General features: G+C 39.8%; 1 protein-coding gene and 1 long non-coding RNA gene across 8 annotated transcripts in view; one reads left to right on the top strand and one right to left on the bottom strand.

Moving 5' to 3' along the window:
• Positions 1-20989, bottom strand: part of LOC116235935 (uncharacterized) — a 352161-nt gene that overhangs the window by 54272 nt on the left and 276900 nt on the right. Inside the window, exon 13 of one of the 7 annotated variants that reach the window (XR_016468420.1) lies at positions 11750-14862. The exons of the other annotated variants lie outside the window; for them this stretch is intronic. This is a non-coding gene — a long non-coding RNA (uncharacterized LOC116235935). Of the gene's footprint in view, positions 1-11749; positions 14863-20989 lie in introns of those variants that run through there. 7 annotated transcript variants of the gene reach the window in all.
• LOC149917303 (uncharacterized) lies at positions 15571-17592 on the top strand. The gene has a single exon (XM_090144359.1). The coding sequence runs from the start codon at positions 15627-15629 to the stop codon at positions 17586-17588; it is 1962 nt and encodes a 653-aa protein (XP_090000485.1). The 5' UTR covers positions 15571-15626; the 3' UTR covers positions 17589-17592.

Below are 20989 nucleotides of genomic sequence, written 5' to 3'. Positions count from 1 at the left end.
TTCAATTTAGGAAGTCAGTCAAGCATACGCTCCAGGCTTACATTCTGCACAGGAATCATTGTTGAAGTGGGGAGTTTAGTAATAAGTAATACTTAACTCTTAAATAATGGCTTGGATTAGTGATCTGAAGGTGTTTAATGGAGGAAATCACTATCATTAGCTTCATTTTTACTTCTGGGAGACAGATGTGAAGTGATTTGTCTCCAGACATACAAAAGGCCAATAAAAATCCTACAAGTAAAACGCACATCATCCAGCTCTAAATTCAAACTTCAAGTCTCTGCAGTTGTCCAATAATGCAACTATTCTATATTCTATTTGGTATAAAAATGGAACTATGTCAATACAGTAAATCATTAAACGGTGCTCTGAAAACAGTTATCTATCAGATCCTCATATGTTCTACAATAGAACATACCTAGAACATAGCCAAACAGAATCTCTTCCAATGATGTAAACAGATATACAAATTGATTAAGCAATTCAAGTCCTGATCTGTGAAAAAGTTGGCAGTTCATACTGACTCAAGATGTTTTCCTCCACTGCATTCATGATTTCTGAAATAGTCTCCTGTTCTGGCAGCAGCAGGTGAAGAAGAGACACTTGTGACCAAAACCCTGATGTTCCTTCATTGCTTAATCATCCAACCAAGCCTTACCACTGCTTCTTCAAATTCTCCAGCATAAGATTCATGCAATGTTAAAAAAGATGTGCCATGGGACCCTCAGTAGCCAGTATAACTGGCTACTGGTATAATTGGCGAGTAGCTCAAGCAATACCAGCTTTTAATCACTAGCAACAGTCATTGAAAGAAGAGAATTTCAGATATCATCAGAGAAAAGCTGGTTGAACAGACATAGGTGATCACAAAGTAGATGGTTTACATTCAGGATTCATGGGTGTTTTAACACAAGAGGCAGTGTTTTTGCAACTGTTATTTTAGTATATTCTTGAAAACAGCATGTTAACAAGACTACAGTAATGCTTATGTTTGGAAAAATCAGACCCTCAGAGTTTCATTACTTATTTTGTAATTATTTTAACTATTCCCTCAGCAAGAGTGTTGTTGCTTACTTCTTTAGATTTCACAGTTTCCGTACAGAATTGCCTTTTAACAGCCTCTCTCTGGGCTCTCACAACCTTAATTCACTTGAAAACTGTATACAAATCTCTGTGCCATCTGGTAACTTTTTGCAATGTAATTATCCTGATAAATGTATGCAGGATATTAGACATTTTCCATTACAGAGGTGACTAATGTTGCTTCCGTATTTACAAATCTGTCTGCAGAATTCTGTTGCAGGTCCACTTGAGACAGCTAACACACTTGTTCATTTAAATTTATATCTCACGGAAACCTGACGCCAAGGTTTTGTGCCAAACGTTACTTAAATTATGCACTACTATTTAATAAAATCAATTTTCTGCCTTGTAAATTAGACACACAAAGTAATAAAAATATCATAGAATGTGTTTGCACATTTTTACTATGTTGCCAAATGAAATTTTGGATCAAGTTATTTTTGTGCAGCAGGAGGAAAAATAGTACTGCAATTCATTTTTTTTTTCCTCCTCACCAAGGAATTTTAGGAAGGTTGGTAGTTGTGTGTCTATATGTTCAGGTAGGAGAGCAGATTTTGAAGTGTATGTCTAAACACAGTATGTGATCTGCAGTTATATAAGGCTACTTCAGTGTATTATGAAAGCACACGTAGCCCAAAGCTTCCTACTCACACTTTCACTCACCACACAAATGATACATGCTATGTTACAACACCCTTTTCTTCATCGCAAAGGGCAGTGACATCGTTGACTTGAGCTACGATTCTTATATGTACAAAGCTATGGAGGCAGCAGAGAAAGGCTTTTTCAGAAAAAGGTACAGCACCTCTGCTTGAGGAGAGCCCTGCCTAAACAAGGTCTACTTTCTCAACTTCAGCTCCACGGCATTTAACACAGTGGCACATCACGTCCTTCTTGTTTGTTTGGGTGCTACAGTAAGGGTTCCCATGGGGAGATGCTTTCCAATAGCTCTGTTTATTTATTCATGTATTTGTTTTCAAGATACTACTGCAAGTTGTGACAACTCAGAGGAGAGGATGCCAACAAACTAAATCAGCAAACTTCTTTAAGACTCAACATTTTCCTTTTCACTGAACATCACTGAATAGAAAACTGAGATCCACAATTAGATGCACCAGTGCAGAAAGTGCATCAACTACAGCTAAGCATCTTTGGGGTCTGTTTTTTACACTGAACTCCACTGAAAGGGGAATAGTTGGGCAAATTAGATATAATTAATGAAAAAAAGTAACAGTTGATTTTAAGACAAGTACATTTACCATCTTTGTTTAATTCAATCATCAGGAGTTTGATTTGCTGCTAAGTAGTAACAGGTTGATTCAGCACTTACTAAGCCTGTCATTATCACAGCCAGGTATTTATGGCTTTTTTCCTGTTTTTTCTCCCATTTGTTCCTAGGAATATGATTTCATCACAGAACAGTCTGGGTTGAAAAGGATCTTAAAGAACCCCCTGCCACATGCAGGGTTGCTACCCACCAGACCAAGCTGCCCAGGGCCCCATCCAACCTGGCCTTGAACACCTCCATGGATGGTGCATGTATAGCTTCTCTGGGTAGCCTGTGCCAGTGCCTTACCACCCCCATAATTATGAATTTATCCATTATATCTAATTTAAACCTACTGCCTTATATTTTAAATCCCTTCACTCTTATCACTGCACTATAATATATATATACACACATACACACGCACACTATAGGCCCTCTTCAGCTTTCACGTACACCTCCTTTCAGCACTAGAACCATAGAACATCTCAAGTTCGAAGGGACCCACAAGGAACATTGGAGTCCGGCTCCTGCCTCCACGCAGGACCAACCAAATCCTATGTTTAAGAACACTGTCCAAACACTCCTTTAGCTCCAGCAACTCAGGGCTGCGCCCACTGCCCTGGGAAGCCTGTTTCTTGCCCACTGCCTTCTGTTGCAGACCCTTTCCCAACCCCCACCTCATCCTCTTTGTTATATATTTACATAACAAGTTAATTCAGAGATATATGGAATTAGTGAAATTTAAAGCCAGTATCACTGAATTATTTTCTAGTGATGCACAGAGTATTATTCTTTAAAGAGGAGGAACTCCAAAATAAGTTACCCCAAAGTAAATTAACATCATTTAACACACGGGCTCCCTACTTATTTTTCAATTTATAAACATCTTCCAGTTTTCAAACTGCCCACCTTAAGTGTTTTAAATATAAAGAGCATAGATTTAATGAGAATAAACTTAAGTAGGCAAGGTTTTGTGTGACAGTAAATTACTAGTAAATACATGGTCCAACTATGCCGTGTGATAATTGCTGTAAAGGCTTAAAAAGAACACAGAAATGCAGTAGGCCAATGATAAAGCAACCACTGTTTTATAAATATCTCTACAGACAGACAAATTAGGACATCCCATTAGGAAAAAAAACCAGAATGTGCTTTTGAAGGACTTCAGCAAACATCTTGAATAATCCAGCTAACTTGATTTTTTTTTTGAACTATAATTCTTTTTTATTTTTCTCTTAACTACACACTGTTAAGAATTACAAAGCAAGATATGTTCTGCACAGCAATTTGTGTCATACCAAATAAATAACATCTGAATGATCAGCGATCAAGGAGAACAAGTTTTTAGAGACAACTACAAAGAAATTTCAAGAGGAAAGCTACCCAGATTCAGAAAGCAAGAACATCACCCCAGGACCTGAAGCAGTGACTACCAGCATTCATCAGGGCACTGCACCTGGCAGTGTTCCATGCAGGATGGGTTGCACTGCTCTCCTCACTAAGAACACTGAGTCTCAACATGTATCTGCTGACCACAGCAAACAAAAAAGAGCTCACCATGGATGGTTTCTAGTCCAACAACAGTGACAGTCACATGAATACCATGTTACAAAATGTGAAGAAAAGCCAAGACAATCCAAATACTTAGCAACACCAAACAAGTCTGGAAAACAAGTGGAAATCATTCAAAAATTAAAAAAGAAAAAAGACAACAACAACAAAAAACAAATTTGCCACCAAGCAGCTCAGGGCTATACTCTAACACAAATAAACATTTACCTAAAAGTCTGAATATGATGTGTGAGAAGGCCCAACTTCTGTCTCCAAGCTCAACCTTCCTCTATGTTTCCGGTCTTTACTTCTGAACATACCGAAAACGTGCATCATAACAACCCAAATTCAAGAATGACTCAAAAACACAAAGGTTGTAAGGGTCTACTTTTGAAACCTCCTAAAAAGTACAGAAATACAAGTGAAAATAAGGATGCAGCTCATCTGCATGTAGCCACTGCTCTGACACACAACACTTCATCGCAAAAGAAGTCATTAAGGTGTTCTATTTTCCCTGCTGGAGTGTTTGGATTATTCTGTTTTAAAAACTAAATCACTGTTTATTTACTGCTGTTTCTTGGGAAGGTTTTAAAAATAAAAACTATCTACAGATGTGTTATACAAAACTAAGTTCTTTTAACACTAGAATCATGCAAGTAATTGATCATTTTTAAAGTTTTTCAGAGAAAAGTAGTCAATTGAAATAATTTTTCTTCACTCCAACAAGTTTTTCAGGAATTATAAAAGTTTCTAAACTGACGTTTAGAATAAAAAAGAAATGCTTTTTAAAAGAATACAAATCAAGTGTTTTCTTTGCTCTCCTCAAGATGTTCAGAAAATAACTGACATGAATTTTTAAACACCTCAGTTAATGCTGCACATACTGTTTTAACCATTTTCTTTCTTTAAAAAACACCTGGAAATTTGATGTTAGTATAAATCCTCCTACAGATGCCATCATGAGTACAGAAATGCTTTGTATTGGAATCCTTATTTCCTTCCATTTCAGTGCTGCATTGTGCTATAATGACAACTTCCAACAGTATCCAAATCAATAGCTGGAAGGAGGGAGCCCAGGGAGACATAATGGATAAGAGAAAGCAATTTACCATCACAGCGAGGCAGTTATGGTAAAGACTGGGGGAAGAAATGCAATAGGTGTGCAGCAGGTAAGTTCTTAGGGCACCTTATGCATGAAGAAATCACTCACTAGGGCACAGTGAGGCATGCAAATGTTTGAAGTATATAAAACACCCAGCATTCTGGCGCAATCAAGAAACACGGAATGAGAGCATTTCTAGATGATTTGTACATTAGGAATGGTACATCTTCCTCGTTAGATTAATTGAGAAGTAGGCAAGGTAGCAATTGTGCAGATGTCACTGAATGCTGCACCAATATGCACAGCTGTCAGCATCAGGTACGGTGCCATTGTGCTTAATGCTTACATGGCCTGCATGTGACAGCCTCAATAATGAAATGCTAGTTAGGAAGAGAGCAGAAGTATAGCTGCTTGCTCCAAAGAAATTAGATGGTTCCAAATCGCCTGGAAACAGCTGCCAGAAAACTGTTTGAGTTATACAACTTGAGGTTTTCAGAGCAGTAGGAATAGATAATTTGCCAGAGCTCAGCAAAAACAGTCGAGCAGTGCCAGAGGGACCAGAGCTGGGTTTACTTAATGCTCCAAGGGGAGACAGAGTAGACTTCTTTCCACAACTGAAATATATTCATTCATATTCATTTGCAGTTTCAACGAGACACAATTAGCCATGGGAAATAAGGTTGATTCACAGAAAAGGACAAATTATTGCAAGTGTGTGATGGAAAACTTCAGATTCACTCTTTTCTGCAAGACCAAACAGTGTAAGTCTGATTTCTAATTACAAGTCTACCAGGAACGATACAAAACATGGACTGGAAGTTACCCAGCTTCCTCAGTAGGTTATTGTGAGCTATGTGAGCAGTGTCAGATGCACTTATGTAAGAGAAAAATAATTTAAAAACAAAACAAAAAACCAACACACTGAGTTATGTCAGATGTCACAGTCACTCACTAATTATTTCAATAATAATTTTTCTAAGTCTTTTCATGCAAGAGATTCTCCTGTGTTTACAACTACCTATAACCTGCTGTGCAAATCTCTTAACAGCTGAACTGCCACTGCAAAGCCACAGGAATGAATAATGATGTTCAGCTCATCATGCTCACATCTCAGTGAGCAGCGTTTAAGTCGACCATGACTCTCGGCAGCAGTAAAATAATTTAAATATATATATTCAAATATATACTCGGGCTCTAATTAAACATAGCAACTTCGGAGTCTAGATCAAAGTATCTGCAGCATGATTCATATCGTGGCATCGTCCACGGAAACCAGATCTCAGCCATTCAAGATTATCAAAAACCTCTCTCTATCTGTCAGTATAGAAAAGTCCCTTTACTTTCATGTTGTGAATGCCCTGCTGGAGTTTTCTTATACCTCACACATACTTGAAACTTGCTGACCTTTGCGAGAAATATGAATTTTTAAAAATTGAAAACCCAGGATTTAAAGATAAGGAAAGGGCTATTTTTCTACTAATCAGATTGTATTCACTACCACAATTAACTTACAATTGCTCCTAAACTTAACAAGGATACTAGTGAAGTTGATCCTCTAAAACCTCACAGTAACGTTGCTCTATTTTTCATAGCTTCAAGTATTTCTGCAAACTTCAAAGACAGATCTAACTTCATAATTTTTTTCCACTAAAGACTGATTTCTCATCACAAATCTCCCAAGGAATGCAGTATATTTATCAAGTCACAAATCATTCCTCTTGTTTTGATGACAGTTATTTAAATGTTTTGATTATTTTTTTGTGTAAAAGAAAAAAAGAAGCTGTCTAAAACACACAGATGTTCAGCACTGATTCCCAAACATTCATTCACCGATTATTTCATTATCAATATAAAAGCAAATATTGAGAAAAGTTATCAGAGTCTGTTGTCAAGCTAATTACTTTTCCTATGCCACTGTTTAATTTAATGTAGGAACGTGCTGACAACACCATTCTCTTTCAGTGACTTGCTACTGATGTTTTCCAGTACTAATTTTGCACTATTAAAAATTAGAATGAAATGGTGACACCCAAGTATCACACAAACTTGCATCAGTTAACTTGCAGTAAAGCAAAACATACATCTTCATAGGCAGTGAATACAATTCCTTCTAAGGAAATAGTTAAAAATACTCTACTTAGCTTACTGACTTGCTGAATTTGCTTAAATGCTTTCTTTAAATTTCATTGGCAATATGATGCTGGTTCTTCAGTATATTAATAGAGCTCATAAATGAATATAAAATATTAAAGAAGGTTGGAATTCATTTCTGATAAAACCAACTATATGCACTGAATTCTAATACATTGGTTAGCAACCCTCTCATGGACAGCAGCAGGGACATCCTCAAAAAAGCAGGTCATGGTCTGCATTTGCATAAATGCAGATTTTTTTGTAATTGTGAGGAATGTAGAATACTGTCCTCAAATCTCTCATGTAAGCGTCCAAGACAGATTATTTTTCAAGTAGAATTTCAAGTGAATCATTTCATCCACTCCTCAGACCAACTTAACCCTATAATCATGGCTGAGAATTCTGTTCTCAAGTCTTGCTTTTAAAAGAGAACATAAGCAGGCAAACATTTTCTATCAATGAAAAAAACTTTAAAAATCCCCATATTGCTATGGAAAAGATCCTATCAGATATATGATTTGATGTGATACATCAAAGCACAGAGTTCACAGTATAAAAAGAAAACGTAGCCAAGATTACATTTTTTTTAGGCTCACTGAACCTGGGTAGCAATGTCTTTGAAAATGTTAGCGTGCCATTTTAGGCACTTCATATCCTTAAAATTTCCTTAATTATTTCTTTTATTCTTGACAAAGTGGTACAAGGATTTATACTGCTGCATTTTCCCCCTTCTCCATAATCACTTTCATGTAGGTAAACAACTGAATTAAACAGCAGCACATTGTCTTCCCTATAAAAAGCTTACAGGGATAAGAAGCCTCACTTCTCAGAGATTTCAGCTAACTAAGCTGGGGGTCCTTTACTCCCTCAGAAACTCTACAAAACAAACATGACAGTTATCCCTGTCAGCTGCTGTTCTACCAAGTTTTACCAGCCAATCCTTCTGATACACGAATCATGTAGAGGCAATAATTATTTTGTTAATAAGCTTATGGCTTCATATGTACACCTCTCTCCACCCTTCCATGGCAGGAAACAATAGCAGCTGCTTTGCCATGTAGTACTCAAGGTAATGCACTCTACAACCCCTCACAAAGCAGGGGAAGCACACAGTTCTCCAGCAGCTATTCGGGGTGAGAAAAAGGAAAGGAATCACATGCTGTTCTTTGAAATGTGCACCACAAACAACAATTAGTGAGGAAAAGTAATAGGGCACGGAGGTAAACAAATGAAAACCTTTGCTGCTTTGGCTTTACCTTTCAATGTGCTCTTTTTACCCAATTCTAAGAGATGCCAACAAGCAGACTTCATCTGGGATGTCAGTGACATCAATTCAGGAACAAAATGCTTTTTTTTTTTTTTTAATCAAGAAAGAGGGAAGGAGCTGTTAAGACAAAATTCAAGAATTGAAGTGGAGAAGGCCATACAGAAAGCTGATCCAACTGGTCAAGATCCATTTCATATTTACAGAAGCTAAGGCAAGAAAGTAAGGTAAAGAAACACAGAAGACTGTTCCAACTTGTCACTGGTGTAACTTATTTCAGTAAACATCCATAAAAGCAATAAAGGATGAAAACAAGGATTTTATCTAATGTTCTCCACAGTACTAAAGTTGAACTCCAATCAAACTTATGGCCTAAAGAGATTTTTTCACAGTAGTGTGTCAGTCATAGGGCTGTTTATTACCAACCTACTATTTTATCAAGTCTCCCTATTCCTAGCAAACCGAACAGCAAGAGGAAAAATATACTTTAGGAAAGATGACTACAGTAAAAGAGACAAATATTTGGAGAATGAAAAGGGACATCTTGACTATCTGAGTCAAGGATCTCTAGGTGAGAAAAATGAGAACGTATTTTGCAGGCTTGGGGTGATATTTCTCTATGCCTCTTTAGCTTCTAATTTGGTGTAGGTCAGTATGATTCATAGGTCCTGTGTTTTACCAATGCCTTTGTATCATCTCAGAGTGCAAATCCAAAAAGAAAAAAATCTGTTGACTGCAAGAAAAATAATAAAAATATTGTATTTCTCATTTTGACATCATTATAATCCAAATAAAGGTAGAAGCAGAATGATGCTTTTATTCACATTCTGGTAATTCATCAAATAAAAGCTAACAGTACTGTACCCTGTAAATTTGTTCTTCCTTTTGCTACAATGAAATATGTCAAACCACAGAACAAAAATCCCTCAGCCTCCACAAATGATACTGAGCAGTGCTCTGTGTCTGCATTCTCTCCCGAAACCTTTCTTACCTTCACTTTCACAAAACAGCTCAGTGCTCAATGGTCTGATTTTGCAGAATGTTGCCCAGTTCATATCTTCTGACCTGTTCTTTCTTGAGTTCAGAGTGGCTTTGGTATTGATTTCTCCAACAGGACAGGGAGTGAATACTACTGAAGAATGTTGAAGCTGTGGCATTCTGATCTTCAACATTGACCATCAAGTGCCTCAGCTATAAAAAGACTTTCACACTGACACTTAAATTACAGTAATTTTCAGTGACTTCAGTGCCTACTTTGCTATTCGCATGCTGCAAGTGTATGAAAAACAGCTGAAAGGCCAGAGCAGAGAACAGAACTGAAGGTTCCCCCCTCCTTCCCTCCCTCCCCTACAAAGTGCAGGAGAACAATTTAAGCCCTCCTGCTTATTGTCACAAAAAAGATGGTGGCATCAAAAATAGAAGTTAACCAGGTGAAATGGCAGGGACTCGATGAGAAAAAACCATGTATGCTGTGAAGGAAACTGCTCTTTCAGTAGACTCCACGAAAAAGAATTAAATACAATAAAGTGTATGTAATTCATATATCTGACATTCTTGATAACCTCTCTTTATCATGATGGCAGAGGTGCTCACAGTGATTTCACAGAACTACAGCAGCTCTTCTATAAACCTGCATGTCTGCAGGTAAGTTACTAGCTGGTATCGACAGGCAGAAAAAAAAAACACAGATATTTTCCTGCCTTCAATAAAATGAAATCTAGCTTAATTATAACACCTTAGCACAAGCTGCACAACATTAGCGTCACAACAAGCTCTCGGCATTTTCAGAAGTTATTCTGAATGGCATTTTCATGTAAAAGATTTGGGGAAGGTGACTAATTTTTTATAAAGTGTTACTCAATTATGTCTCTAGTGTTTGCAATTATGGAGTTTTGAGAAGCTGAAGCAATAACATGTTCTCATTAATTTATACAGCAATAACAATTCTGGCATGAGGTTAGCATCACGGGCCAATAGAACAGATGAGCAGGCAAAACTGTCTCTCACTGAAAAGACAATAAGGCCTCAGTAGGCTTTCCTGCAAAGTCCATAACTAATAAGTATTTACACAGAATGATTGATGGAAAGACCTTTGCCAACCTTTTGGGATGTGTGTGTGGGAGGCAAGCATCCAAGAACAGGACAAGAAAAGAATTCCATATGGTTACACATACCTCTTGCTTTCACTAGAGTTAATGAGATACTAGTGAAGTGATGAAAAAAGATACAAACACTTTATCACGATTTAAGTCAGTATTTACTGCATTTCAAACCTCTATCGTAGCCAGTATTGGTCTTGCAAAACTTTTTGCAAATATTAATTGCAGCTAAGTTTGCAAAAATCAAGTTTGCAACAGAGTCCTCTAATAAGCACTTCATTCAAGAATGCCCTGGCATAGGAAACATTTTTTAATTACTTAATCATGTTAAACCTGTAAAAGATAAATAATGAAACATTTTGACATCAAAGCCCACTGACAGGTTTCTTTTGTCAAATGGTGATTTTTTTTTTATCTTTTTAGTGATCTGATGTTTCACTCTTCATCTAGGAACACAGTCACCCTGGGAATTACTGTCATCATATTTACTCCTGCTGGCATAGTTACACTTAAGCTGGTAAGACACACCCAACACTAAATGAAAAACAGTACAGCCCTAATTTCTGATAAGTCAGGAAAACAAGATTTTTAAAAATAATGGTGTGCTTTCATATTTACTGTTGGTTAGCCACGTTCCTTGATATAAAGTGCCTTGATATGAAGTGCCTTTGATACGAAGCTTAGGATTGCTAATTGAAAAGTACAAGCAATACGATTTCTGCATGCTTTACTTGGTTTCTAAATCAGATGGCTCGCTTATACCTGTTGCCATTTTCAGCCATTTTCTAAAGACATTGCTCATTCCCAATTCTCCAAAGCCTGATTGTTCTTAACAGAGAAAAAGCAGTATTTATCAAAATGTGTCAAACTTTTACTTTGCATTTCAAGGTTACAAAAGATTAAGTAAAACCACCCACATACAAGCATGTCTATAGCCATATGCACACACAGCTCTGCATCCTGGACAAACACTACGTTGTTCTGTTTCAGAGATATAGTTAGATTTTGTTAACCCTGTAAATAATCTATTAGCGTTCTAATGGAAGGTTATGATGTTTTTTTATGTAACAACTAATTTCAGGATTAGATATTTGATAATACTGAAATGAATGTTAGCTTCCTATATTCAGTTTTTTTGTTCTACACTTCTATTTTCTGCCAACTCTTCTAATGTTATTTCTCTACACATTACCTTAAATAAAATAAAAACAAGTAATTACACTGAAATCAAGTATAGCGAAGGAGAAAAAAATAGATTTATCAGAACTTCAAAATGAAAAGGCATAGTCTTTACTTTTTCACTGCTTTCTCTGTATCCCCTGCTGTGGGACCAGAATTTCCGCCATCATCAGGCAAAATTCTCTCTGCAGTAACTTCTACAACCCTCTGCTACCCAGTGATGTCCAAGTGCCACTTCACCACAGAACAGGTTCCCCAGACCATGTGGGTACTGCTGTTGGGCCAGGATCCCCTTCTCACGTCAGAGCAGACCACAGTCACAAGGAGATTGGAGACAGCAGCCTGCTCTCACTTTCGTTTGCCTCTTGAAGTCAAGCCATTCAGCCATCTAGATTTATGCACAGAGTTATCAGAGCAGACCATTTAAATGCAGAGTAGTTATTACCATTAATTACTTTTACAATTCAATTAACAAATAACTTTCATTGAATGAGCACAGATACCGAGACACATTTCAAAATTGATTTAGCATGGAACATTCCTGTTGATACTCACTGAAGTTTAACGTACAAAGTGACAGCAGCAACTCAACTGTAAGCAACAGGGTTTTGCAGTGTGGACTAAAGCACTTAACTTTGCTCCTGGCTTTCCCACCACCTCTCAGAAGGCACCATCAACACAGAGAAGGACCAGTGGTGCTGGTGCAGTGGCCTCATAGCAATTGGGTACACAAACTGTCAGAATCTCACACTCAATAGAAGGTGGTAAAAGGGTATTTGGTATTTGTATTTGTTTTTTCCAAACACTGAAGAAACAGTAACATTGGAGGTGCTGAATGAATACAGCATTACAAGGGTGGAGGAGAAGAGAAAAGGGAAACTCAACCACAGGGTCAACTCAGCATAGATGTTTTTGTACACAGGCACTGACATCCTAATGCATTTCTTTCTCCTCCTGGAATAAACACTTGAGAATGGAGATACATGATTAAGAAGGAAAATAAGTCCTCTTTGTTGTATTTTCCAAAATGCTCTAAAATAAAAGGAGGCAATGAAATCTTGACTTATATTTCTGTTGGCAGGTAGACCAAAGCAATGGGCTTTGGAAAGATTCTTGGGATTACATTTTCATTTCAGCAAGTCACTTTTTGTCTGTGGGATTGATGACTGGACATAAGGTGTGTTAAAGTGAAAGGCTAAGAATACCAGGTGATGATTTGCTAGACATCAACATGTAAACCATCTCCTTAGATTCCTAATCTTGATTCCTAATTTTCCCAAGTTGGCTCCTCACCAGTGACTGCACAGGCAGCGAGGCGGTTCATCTCTGCCTCCAGCTGAAGTGCCATATTCTTTTCACAGGGTTAATTAAGGGTACTTGCTAATTACATGTCCTTAACATGTATAGATAGCTATATGCACTGCCCTTGTTTCTCTACACTGTCAGTCCTTATAATTGCTTTAAGAAGGCTACTATGGTAGCGAGGGGTAGAGTAAAATGCTGAGATTTAATTATCCTTATATTTTATGACTCAACTGTATTTTGTGATAATGTAATCCATTCATGAAAGTATTGTTGTAAGTTCCATGTTTCATCTTTCATATATATGACAAAACTGAGGAGGAGCTTTGGGTGCATAGGCATGAAGGTGAAGCCCTGTGATGGGCATTTTCATCTTATCGTTTTACCTTATGTTTGTTCTGTTGTGTTTCTTCACTGTGCTGGGGAATGAAGCTAAGAGTGACTGAGCATAGTGAGCCCCTGATGGACAGAGACTGACCAGCCTTTAAAAATGAAAATAAAAAAAATGCATCTCAGAGCAGTTCCCAAAAGCTGTCCTGCTGCCAGAATTTTGTTCTGATGTTCGTTTACTTCTCCTATTGCTGTCTTACACATCCAGTCATAAAGAGGTAGTTCTAGATGCTGAGTAGATTTGGAAAACATAACAAAATACACATTTTTCCTCATAAAAGTAGCTGTTTGTTCTTTTATGTTAACAGGCAACGTATTATTCATAACAAGAGTAAATTTAGTACAAGGTGTCATCTTTTCAGAATGTTAAATGAGGAGACTGACTCCAGAGTCAATGTTAGCACTACAACTGCCAACAAACTCTACAGGGGTGCCAACCAACCTCACTATAGCTTGCTTTAGATCTAAACAGTGTGAGAAAAATGCATCCTGAAATTTTACTGTTGTCTTTCTGCTTTATGACTTAGCCATAAATATAACCTGAAGCTTCGTATGGAAGATAAGTATCAGAAATAAAGATATTTTATCCAAAACTGGAAGGCAAAAATAAGGAAAAATCCATCTGTACTATTATCTGAAATGACATTCATTTAAAAGAGCACAATTTATATATAATGTATATAATATATTATAAATGTAACTTCACTGAGGTGGAATGAAAACCTACCTTTTCTGATGGTGGTGCTTCCCTTTCTCCCTGCCCACAGGCTCTGATGGTCACTGTGCTTTGATCCTGTGGTACTAAATCAGTTCTTACATCAGATAATGCCCAAATCATCTCATGGAATTTTAGTCATTCAGATAGTTTGTGTTTGGTAAATATTGTCCTGATAACTGGCATGGTCAGATTGGCTTCTTCTGTATGTGGTATGATGTGAAGATTTCTTCACCAGCAGGAACTGGTTTATTAGTTCTCCATAAATATGGTTTTATTACTGTCTTGCACTGTGTTTATTTTCATATGCATTCTAGTCATGTTTTTAACAACATTTCAATTAGTTCATTTGCTTTTACTTACCACATTTGTTACAATTTCGAAATATAGTTTTTCCTTTTTTATTAAACAATTTCAGGTAAAATGTTAGTAAATGTCATGTTTGGTCAAGGAAAGAAATGCACAGAAGTGATTTATAATTCTTCAACACCACTATAGTCTCTGCATGTAAGACATCATTGAGAAATAGTAGTTGTTTGGAGCATTACATAACAAGTAACTGAACCATCAAGTATTTATTTTTCTTAAATATATACTGTATTTCAATTAAGCACTTTAATGAGGAATTTCAACTAGAGACACTGATCCTCTGAGTTGATATTGAAAAGCCTGAATAAAAACTACCAAAAAAACCCTTTGTTCTTCAAAGGTAACTGAAAGTTTTAAAACAAAGGTTGCACGTCCAGATCATGGCCAAAGCTGCAGCTTTGATACCTGTCATGGTTTTGGTTTTTTTTTTATTTGATTTTCAATATTCCACATCAAAACATCATGTACTGGAATTAAAGTGTTAATGCTCTAACTCTACGTACCTATCCCTATACATTGCGGAAGTCACGGGATCTGACCCTTCCGGGGGGACGGTCTCTTACTGCCTGGCAGTGGGTGCTGGAGGGTGCTTTCCTAGCCGTTCCAAGCTTTTTCAGGTTTGACTCGGTCTCGGGAACTCTCTCTCATATCTTGTTTGATTTATTAGTCTCAATTCCAATTAGATTGTATTATATTGTATTATTTTGCATTCCGATATCATAGTTAGTAAAATAAGTTTACCTCCATAGTTTGTTGCCGCTGTTTTTTTCCTTTTCCCCCTACCTTCCCATTTTGTGGGTCCAGGCGGGGGGTGGGGAAGGCAGGGGCCTACTGCCCCCTGTCACGGGCATTGACTGATCTAGTTAATTCCGTGACAGATTTTTGGTGGAGAATGCGGGCATAGCTGCCTTTTGCTTTTTGGTTTTTGCTTTTTGGCTCTTAGAACGAATCTCGCTCTCTGCTCTTAGAGAGCAGCTTCGTTAGGGAGCATTATCAGTAGTTCAGGTTTTTGTGCTGGAAAACTTGACCTTGAAAGACCAGGCGTACTGCCAGTATTCTGGGATATCTATAAACTTTGAGCACTGCTTAGTCTGAGTAGTGCCTTTTTTTTTCCTTCCCCCCCTCTTGTTAGTTTCAATTCATTAACCCTTTTTGAGCAGAAACCAGCGATGAACCCACTCTTTTTCGTGGAAACGCTGAGTAAGGGATTAAAAGCTATGGTGTTTCTCGCGACCTACTGGCGAATCATCAATGTCATCTTTACTTGTTGTGGAATGGTGTACGTATATAACTACATAAAGGCACTGATGGAGACGCCTGTATGGTACCTATCTTGGTACCTATATGCAATGTTTAATATGAATTTTGACTCTTGCATCCCGGATGGAATGGCTAATTTCACAAGCAACTACATCCCAAATGGAATAGCTGATTTTACAAACCACACGGTGTTCAAACCAGTTTCCAAGTTTTCCTTTTGGTTTATCAAACATTTTTCCAATGCTGAGTTAACTCAAATGCTTGTGAACGTAACGGGCGTAGCAGCCCTGTTCATATCAGTCTTCCTGAATCTATTTCTATACAGGACTATAAGGACTATGATTAAGCAGAAGGAGTCTCCTCCAAATCCAGAGAATACTGACTGGCAGGGAATATGGAGAGATTTAGGAGAAATCTTAGAAGAATGGGGACCCACAATGTCATGGGATTTCACTCTTGAGCATCTGTGGCATCCCCAGAAACTTAGCCAGTATCTGAGACAGGGGCAGTGCGGCTTAGGTAAATCTAAGGAGGTACAACTTATTTGGGGTTTGGCTTGTGCTTACCGTGCCCTATATAATACTGTTTTGGAGAGAGAGAGTTTCCGAGCTGAGGTTCAAGCCAAAGGGGAAGTCAAATCTGATCAATTACAGGAGACACCAGTAACAATATCAGTTGCCCCTGTGGAGGGCAAGAAATGGAAACGAGTGTCCTCACGTCTAGAACGGAAAAAAGAAGAAGAGGAGGAGGAGGTGGAGGAAGATCCAGGTGAGGGGCCCTCCTCGAAACCATCAACATCAAGAAAGGCAAAAGGAAAAACTAAGAGACATGCAGAAGAGAGTGATGAAGAGGAAGTTTCTATTACTACTCGTCGGCCTCTGAAGATGACTGAAATCCAAGGCTCAAGAAAGGAATTTACACGGCGCCCAAATGAAACTATCGTTTCCTGGTTAGTTCGCTGTTGGGACGACGGGGCCAGTAGCTTGTCTCTAGATGGTAATGAAGCCCGCCAACTAGGAGCCATTGCCAGAGATCCAGCTATTGACAGAGGAATTAGTCGATGTCTGGATGGGGCTGCCTCCCTCTGGGAACGAGTATTAACAGCCGTGAAGGAAAGGTACCCCTTCAAAAGCGGCTTGAAGCCTATGACAAAAAGGTGGGATACAATTGAACAGGGTATCCAGTATTTGAGGGAAATAGCCGTGGTGGAAATGTTGTATGACCCGAACTGTGTTTTTAACGACCCACAAGGCCATGACCCTGAGAGAGTGAGAACAACGCGTGAAATGTGGCAGCAACTCACATCAACAGCACCAGCCAGATACGCCTCTGCACTATTGGCAGCATCGGACAGATACCAGGACCAACAGAGAAGCCCCTTAGTTTATGAATTGATTCTTATGCTCCAAAGCTATGAACAACAGCTACCCCCAACTCGCGCCGCCATCGCCGCCATCTCACAAATGACGGAGCAACTGAATGAAATGCGAGAGCAAATGTCTTCACTGATGAATCGTGACAAACCTGTAGAAGTATCAGAAACGCTTGATGAAGATCAGAATAGTCAAAAGAGTCTACTGAAGGAGGTGAAGGAGATGGTAGAACAAATGTGGATCCAACAAACTAAAGACGATGAACCCTCCTTCTCAGGTGCAAAATCAAAAATCTCAGCTGTTAGAGGCAAACGCTCTCCAGCTCCAGGAAGGAATCCTACATCGCGACTTGCCTTGTGGCGTTACTTACGTGACCATGGAGAAGACATGAGGAAGTGGCACGACCAAGCTACTCATGTACTACGAGCACGGGTGAGAGAATTACAAAGCAGATCAACCGCCAGTGCAGTTGCTCCGGTTACCACAGGTAATGAATAGAGGGGCCCTGCCCTCAGTCAGGGGGGGGAAAGGGATAATAGAGTTTATTGGACTGTGTGGATCCGATGGCCTGGCACATCAGAACCACTGAAATATAAGGCATTGGTGGATACCGGTGCACAGTGCACTCTGATGCCCTCAACTTATGAAGGGACAGAATCAATCCATATTTCTGGAGTGACTGGGGGCTCTCAAGAATTGACTGTGTTGGAGGCCGAGATAAGCCTCACTGGTAGGAACTGGCAAAAGCACCCTATTGTGACTGGTCCAGGGGCTCCATGTATACTTGGTATTGATTACCTCAGAAGGGGGCATTTCAAGGATCCTAAGGGGTATCGATGGGCCTTTGGAATAGCTGCTGTAGACACAAACAACATTAAGCAGCTGTCTGTTTTGCCTGGCCTGTCAGAAGATCCGTCTGTTGTGGGACTGCTACAGGTAAAAGAGCAACAGGTACCAATTGCTACAAAAACAGTGCACAGACGGCAGTACCGTACCAACAGGGATTCCTTGCTCCCCATTCATAAGTTGATTCGTCAACTAGAGAGTCAGGGAGTGATCAGCAAAACTCACTCGCCTTTTAATAGTCCCATATGGCCAGTGCGTAAAGCCAGCGGAGAATGGAGGCTGACGGTGGACTATCGTGGCCTGAATGAGGTCACACCCCCACTGAGTGCTGCTGTGCCGGACATGTTAGAACTCCAGTATGAACTGGAATCAAAAGCAGCCAAATGGTATGCCACCATTGACATTGCTAATGCCTTTTTCTCCATTCCTTTGGCCAAAGAATGTAGGCCACAATTCGCTTTCACCTGGAGGGGTGTTCAGTATACTTGGAACCGTTTGCCCCAGGGGTGGAAACACAGCCCAACCATTTGCCACGGGTTGATCCAAACTGCATTAGAACAGGGCAGTGCTCCTGAGCACTTGCAGTACATTGATGATATCGTTGTGTGGGGCGATACAGCAGAAGAAGTCTTCACAAAAGGGGAGCGAATAATCCAGATTCTTCTGCGTGCTGGTTTTGCTGTTAAGCGGAGCAAAGTGAAAGGACCTGCTCAGGAGATTCAGTTCCTAGGTATAAAGTGGCAAGATGGCCGTCGTCACATCCCGACAGATGTGATCAACAAAATCACCGCTATGTCTCCACCCACTAGTAAGAAAGAGACACAATCTTTTTTAGGTGTAGTGGGCTTTTGGAGAATGCATGTTCCAAACTATAGCTTCATTGTAAGCCCCCTTTATCATGTGACGCGAATGAAGAATGAGTTTACATGGGGCCCTGAGCAGCAGCAGGCTTTTGAACAGATTAAACAGGAGATAGCCCGTGCCGTGGCCTTAGGGCCAGTACGGACAGGGCAGGATATAAAGAACATCCTCTACACTGCTGCTGGAGAGAAAGGTCCCACTTGGAGTTTGTGGCAAAGAGCCTCAGGAGAGACCCGAGGCCGACCCCTGGGATTCTGGAGTCGGGCCTACAAGGGGTCGGAAGAGGGCTACACTCCAACTGAAAAGGAGATCTTAGCTGCTTATGAGGGGGTTCGGGCTGCTTCTGAAGTGGTCGGTACTGAAACACAGCTCCTTCTGGCACCTCGACTACCAGTGTTGAACTGGATGTTTAAAGGAAAGGTTCCCCCCACCCATCACGCAACTGATGCCACTTGGAGTAAGTGGATTGCGTTAATTACGCAACGAGCGCGGATGGGGAACCTCAGCCGTCCAGGAATCCTAGAGGTGATCATGGACTGGCCTGAAGGTAAAAAGTTTGGAACATCACCAGCAGAAGAAGTATCACGAGCTAAAGAGGCCCCACCATACAATGAATTACCAGAAAATGAAAGAAAGTATGCCCTGTTCACTGATGGATCATGTCGTATTGTGGGAAAGCATCGCAGATGGAAATCTGCTGTGTGGAGCCCCACACGACAAGTTGCAGAGGCCACTGAAGGGAAAGGAGAATCAAGCCAATTTGCAGAGGTAAAGGCTGTCCAACTGGCCTTGGATGTGGCTGAACGGGAGAGGTGGCCAATGCTTTATCTTTACACTGACTCATGGATGGTGGCAAATGCTTTGTGGGGGTGGTTACAGCAGTGGGAGCAAAATAACTGGCAAAGAAGGGGTAAACCTATTTGGGCTGCTGAACTGTGGAAAGACATTGCTGCCCGAATAAAGAATATGGTTGTAAAGGTGCGCCATGTAGATGCTCATGTGCCCAAGAGTCGGGCTACTGAAGAACAGCAAAATAACCACCAGGTGGACCGAGCTGCCAAAATTGAGGTGGCTCAGATAGACCTGGACTGGCAGAACAAGGGTGAATTATTTCTAGCTCGGTGGGCTCATGAGACCTCGGGCCATCAGGGGAGAGATGCAACATATAAGTGGGCCAGAGACCGAGGGGTGGACTTAACTGTGGATGCAATTGCACAGGTTATTCATGACTGTGAAACATGCGCCATAATCAAACAAGCCAAGAAGATGAAACCACTCTGGGAGGAAGGGCGATGGCAAAAGTATAAATATGGGGAGGCATGGCAGGTTGATTATATCACCCTGCCACGATCCCGCAGTGGTAAGTGTTATGTGCTTACTATGGTAGAGGCGACCACTGGGTGGCTTGAAACATATGCAGTACCCCATGCTACCGCCCGAAACACCATATTAGGTCTTGAGAAACAAGTCCTGTGGCGACATGGCACCCCAGAAAGAATTGAGTCAGATAATGGGACTCATTTCAAAAATTCTCTTGTAAATACTTGGGCCAAAGATCATGGCATTGAGTGGATTTACCATATTCCCTACCATGCACCAGCCTCTGGTAAAATCGAACGATACAATGGGTTGTTAAAAACAATGCTGAAAGCAATGGGTGGCGGAACATTTAAGCACTGGGAGAAGCATTTGGCAGAAGCCACCTGGTTAGTCAATACCAGAGGATCTATCAATCGTGATGGTCCTACCCAATCCAGCTCTCTACATACCGTAGAGGGAGATAAGGTCCCTGTTGTACATGTAAAGAGCATGTTGGGAAAAGCAGTTTGGGTTCTTCCAGCTTCTGGAAAGGGCAAACCTCTCCGCGGTACTGTTTTTGCCCAGGGACCTGGATCTACTTGGTGGGTAATGCAGGAAAATGGGGATGTTCAATGTGTACCACAAGGAAACTTGATGCTGGGGGAGTGCAGACAGTAATTCTATGTATATGTATATAGACGTGTGCGTGTGATGCATTTGTAATCATTTTGTTTGTTTGTATATGTATGTGTATATATATATATATATAAAGCATGATGTAGCGATGTAGAATAAGGGGTGGAATGTCATGGTTTTGGTTTTTTTTTTATTTGATTTTCAATATTCCACATCAAAACATCATGTACTGGAATTAAAGTGTTAATGCTCTAACT

Source organism: Phasianus colchicus, chromosome 7, assembly GCF_987193195.1.
Source record: "Phasianus colchicus chromosome 7, bPhaCol1.hap1.1, whole genome shotgun sequence".
Taxonomy (NCBI): Eukaryota; Metazoa; Chordata; class Aves; order Galliformes; family Phasianidae; genus Phasianus; species Phasianus colchicus.
The sequence above is the reverse complement of the archived record's forward strand: the minus strand, read 5'-3'. Positions and strand labels throughout refer to the sequence as shown.

Excerpts from the sequence above, each read along its gene's own strand:
- LOC149917303 (XM_090144359.1), top strand. The coding sequence starts at position 15,627 with ATGAACCCACTCTTTTTCGTGGAAACGCTGAGTAAGGGATTAAAAGCT.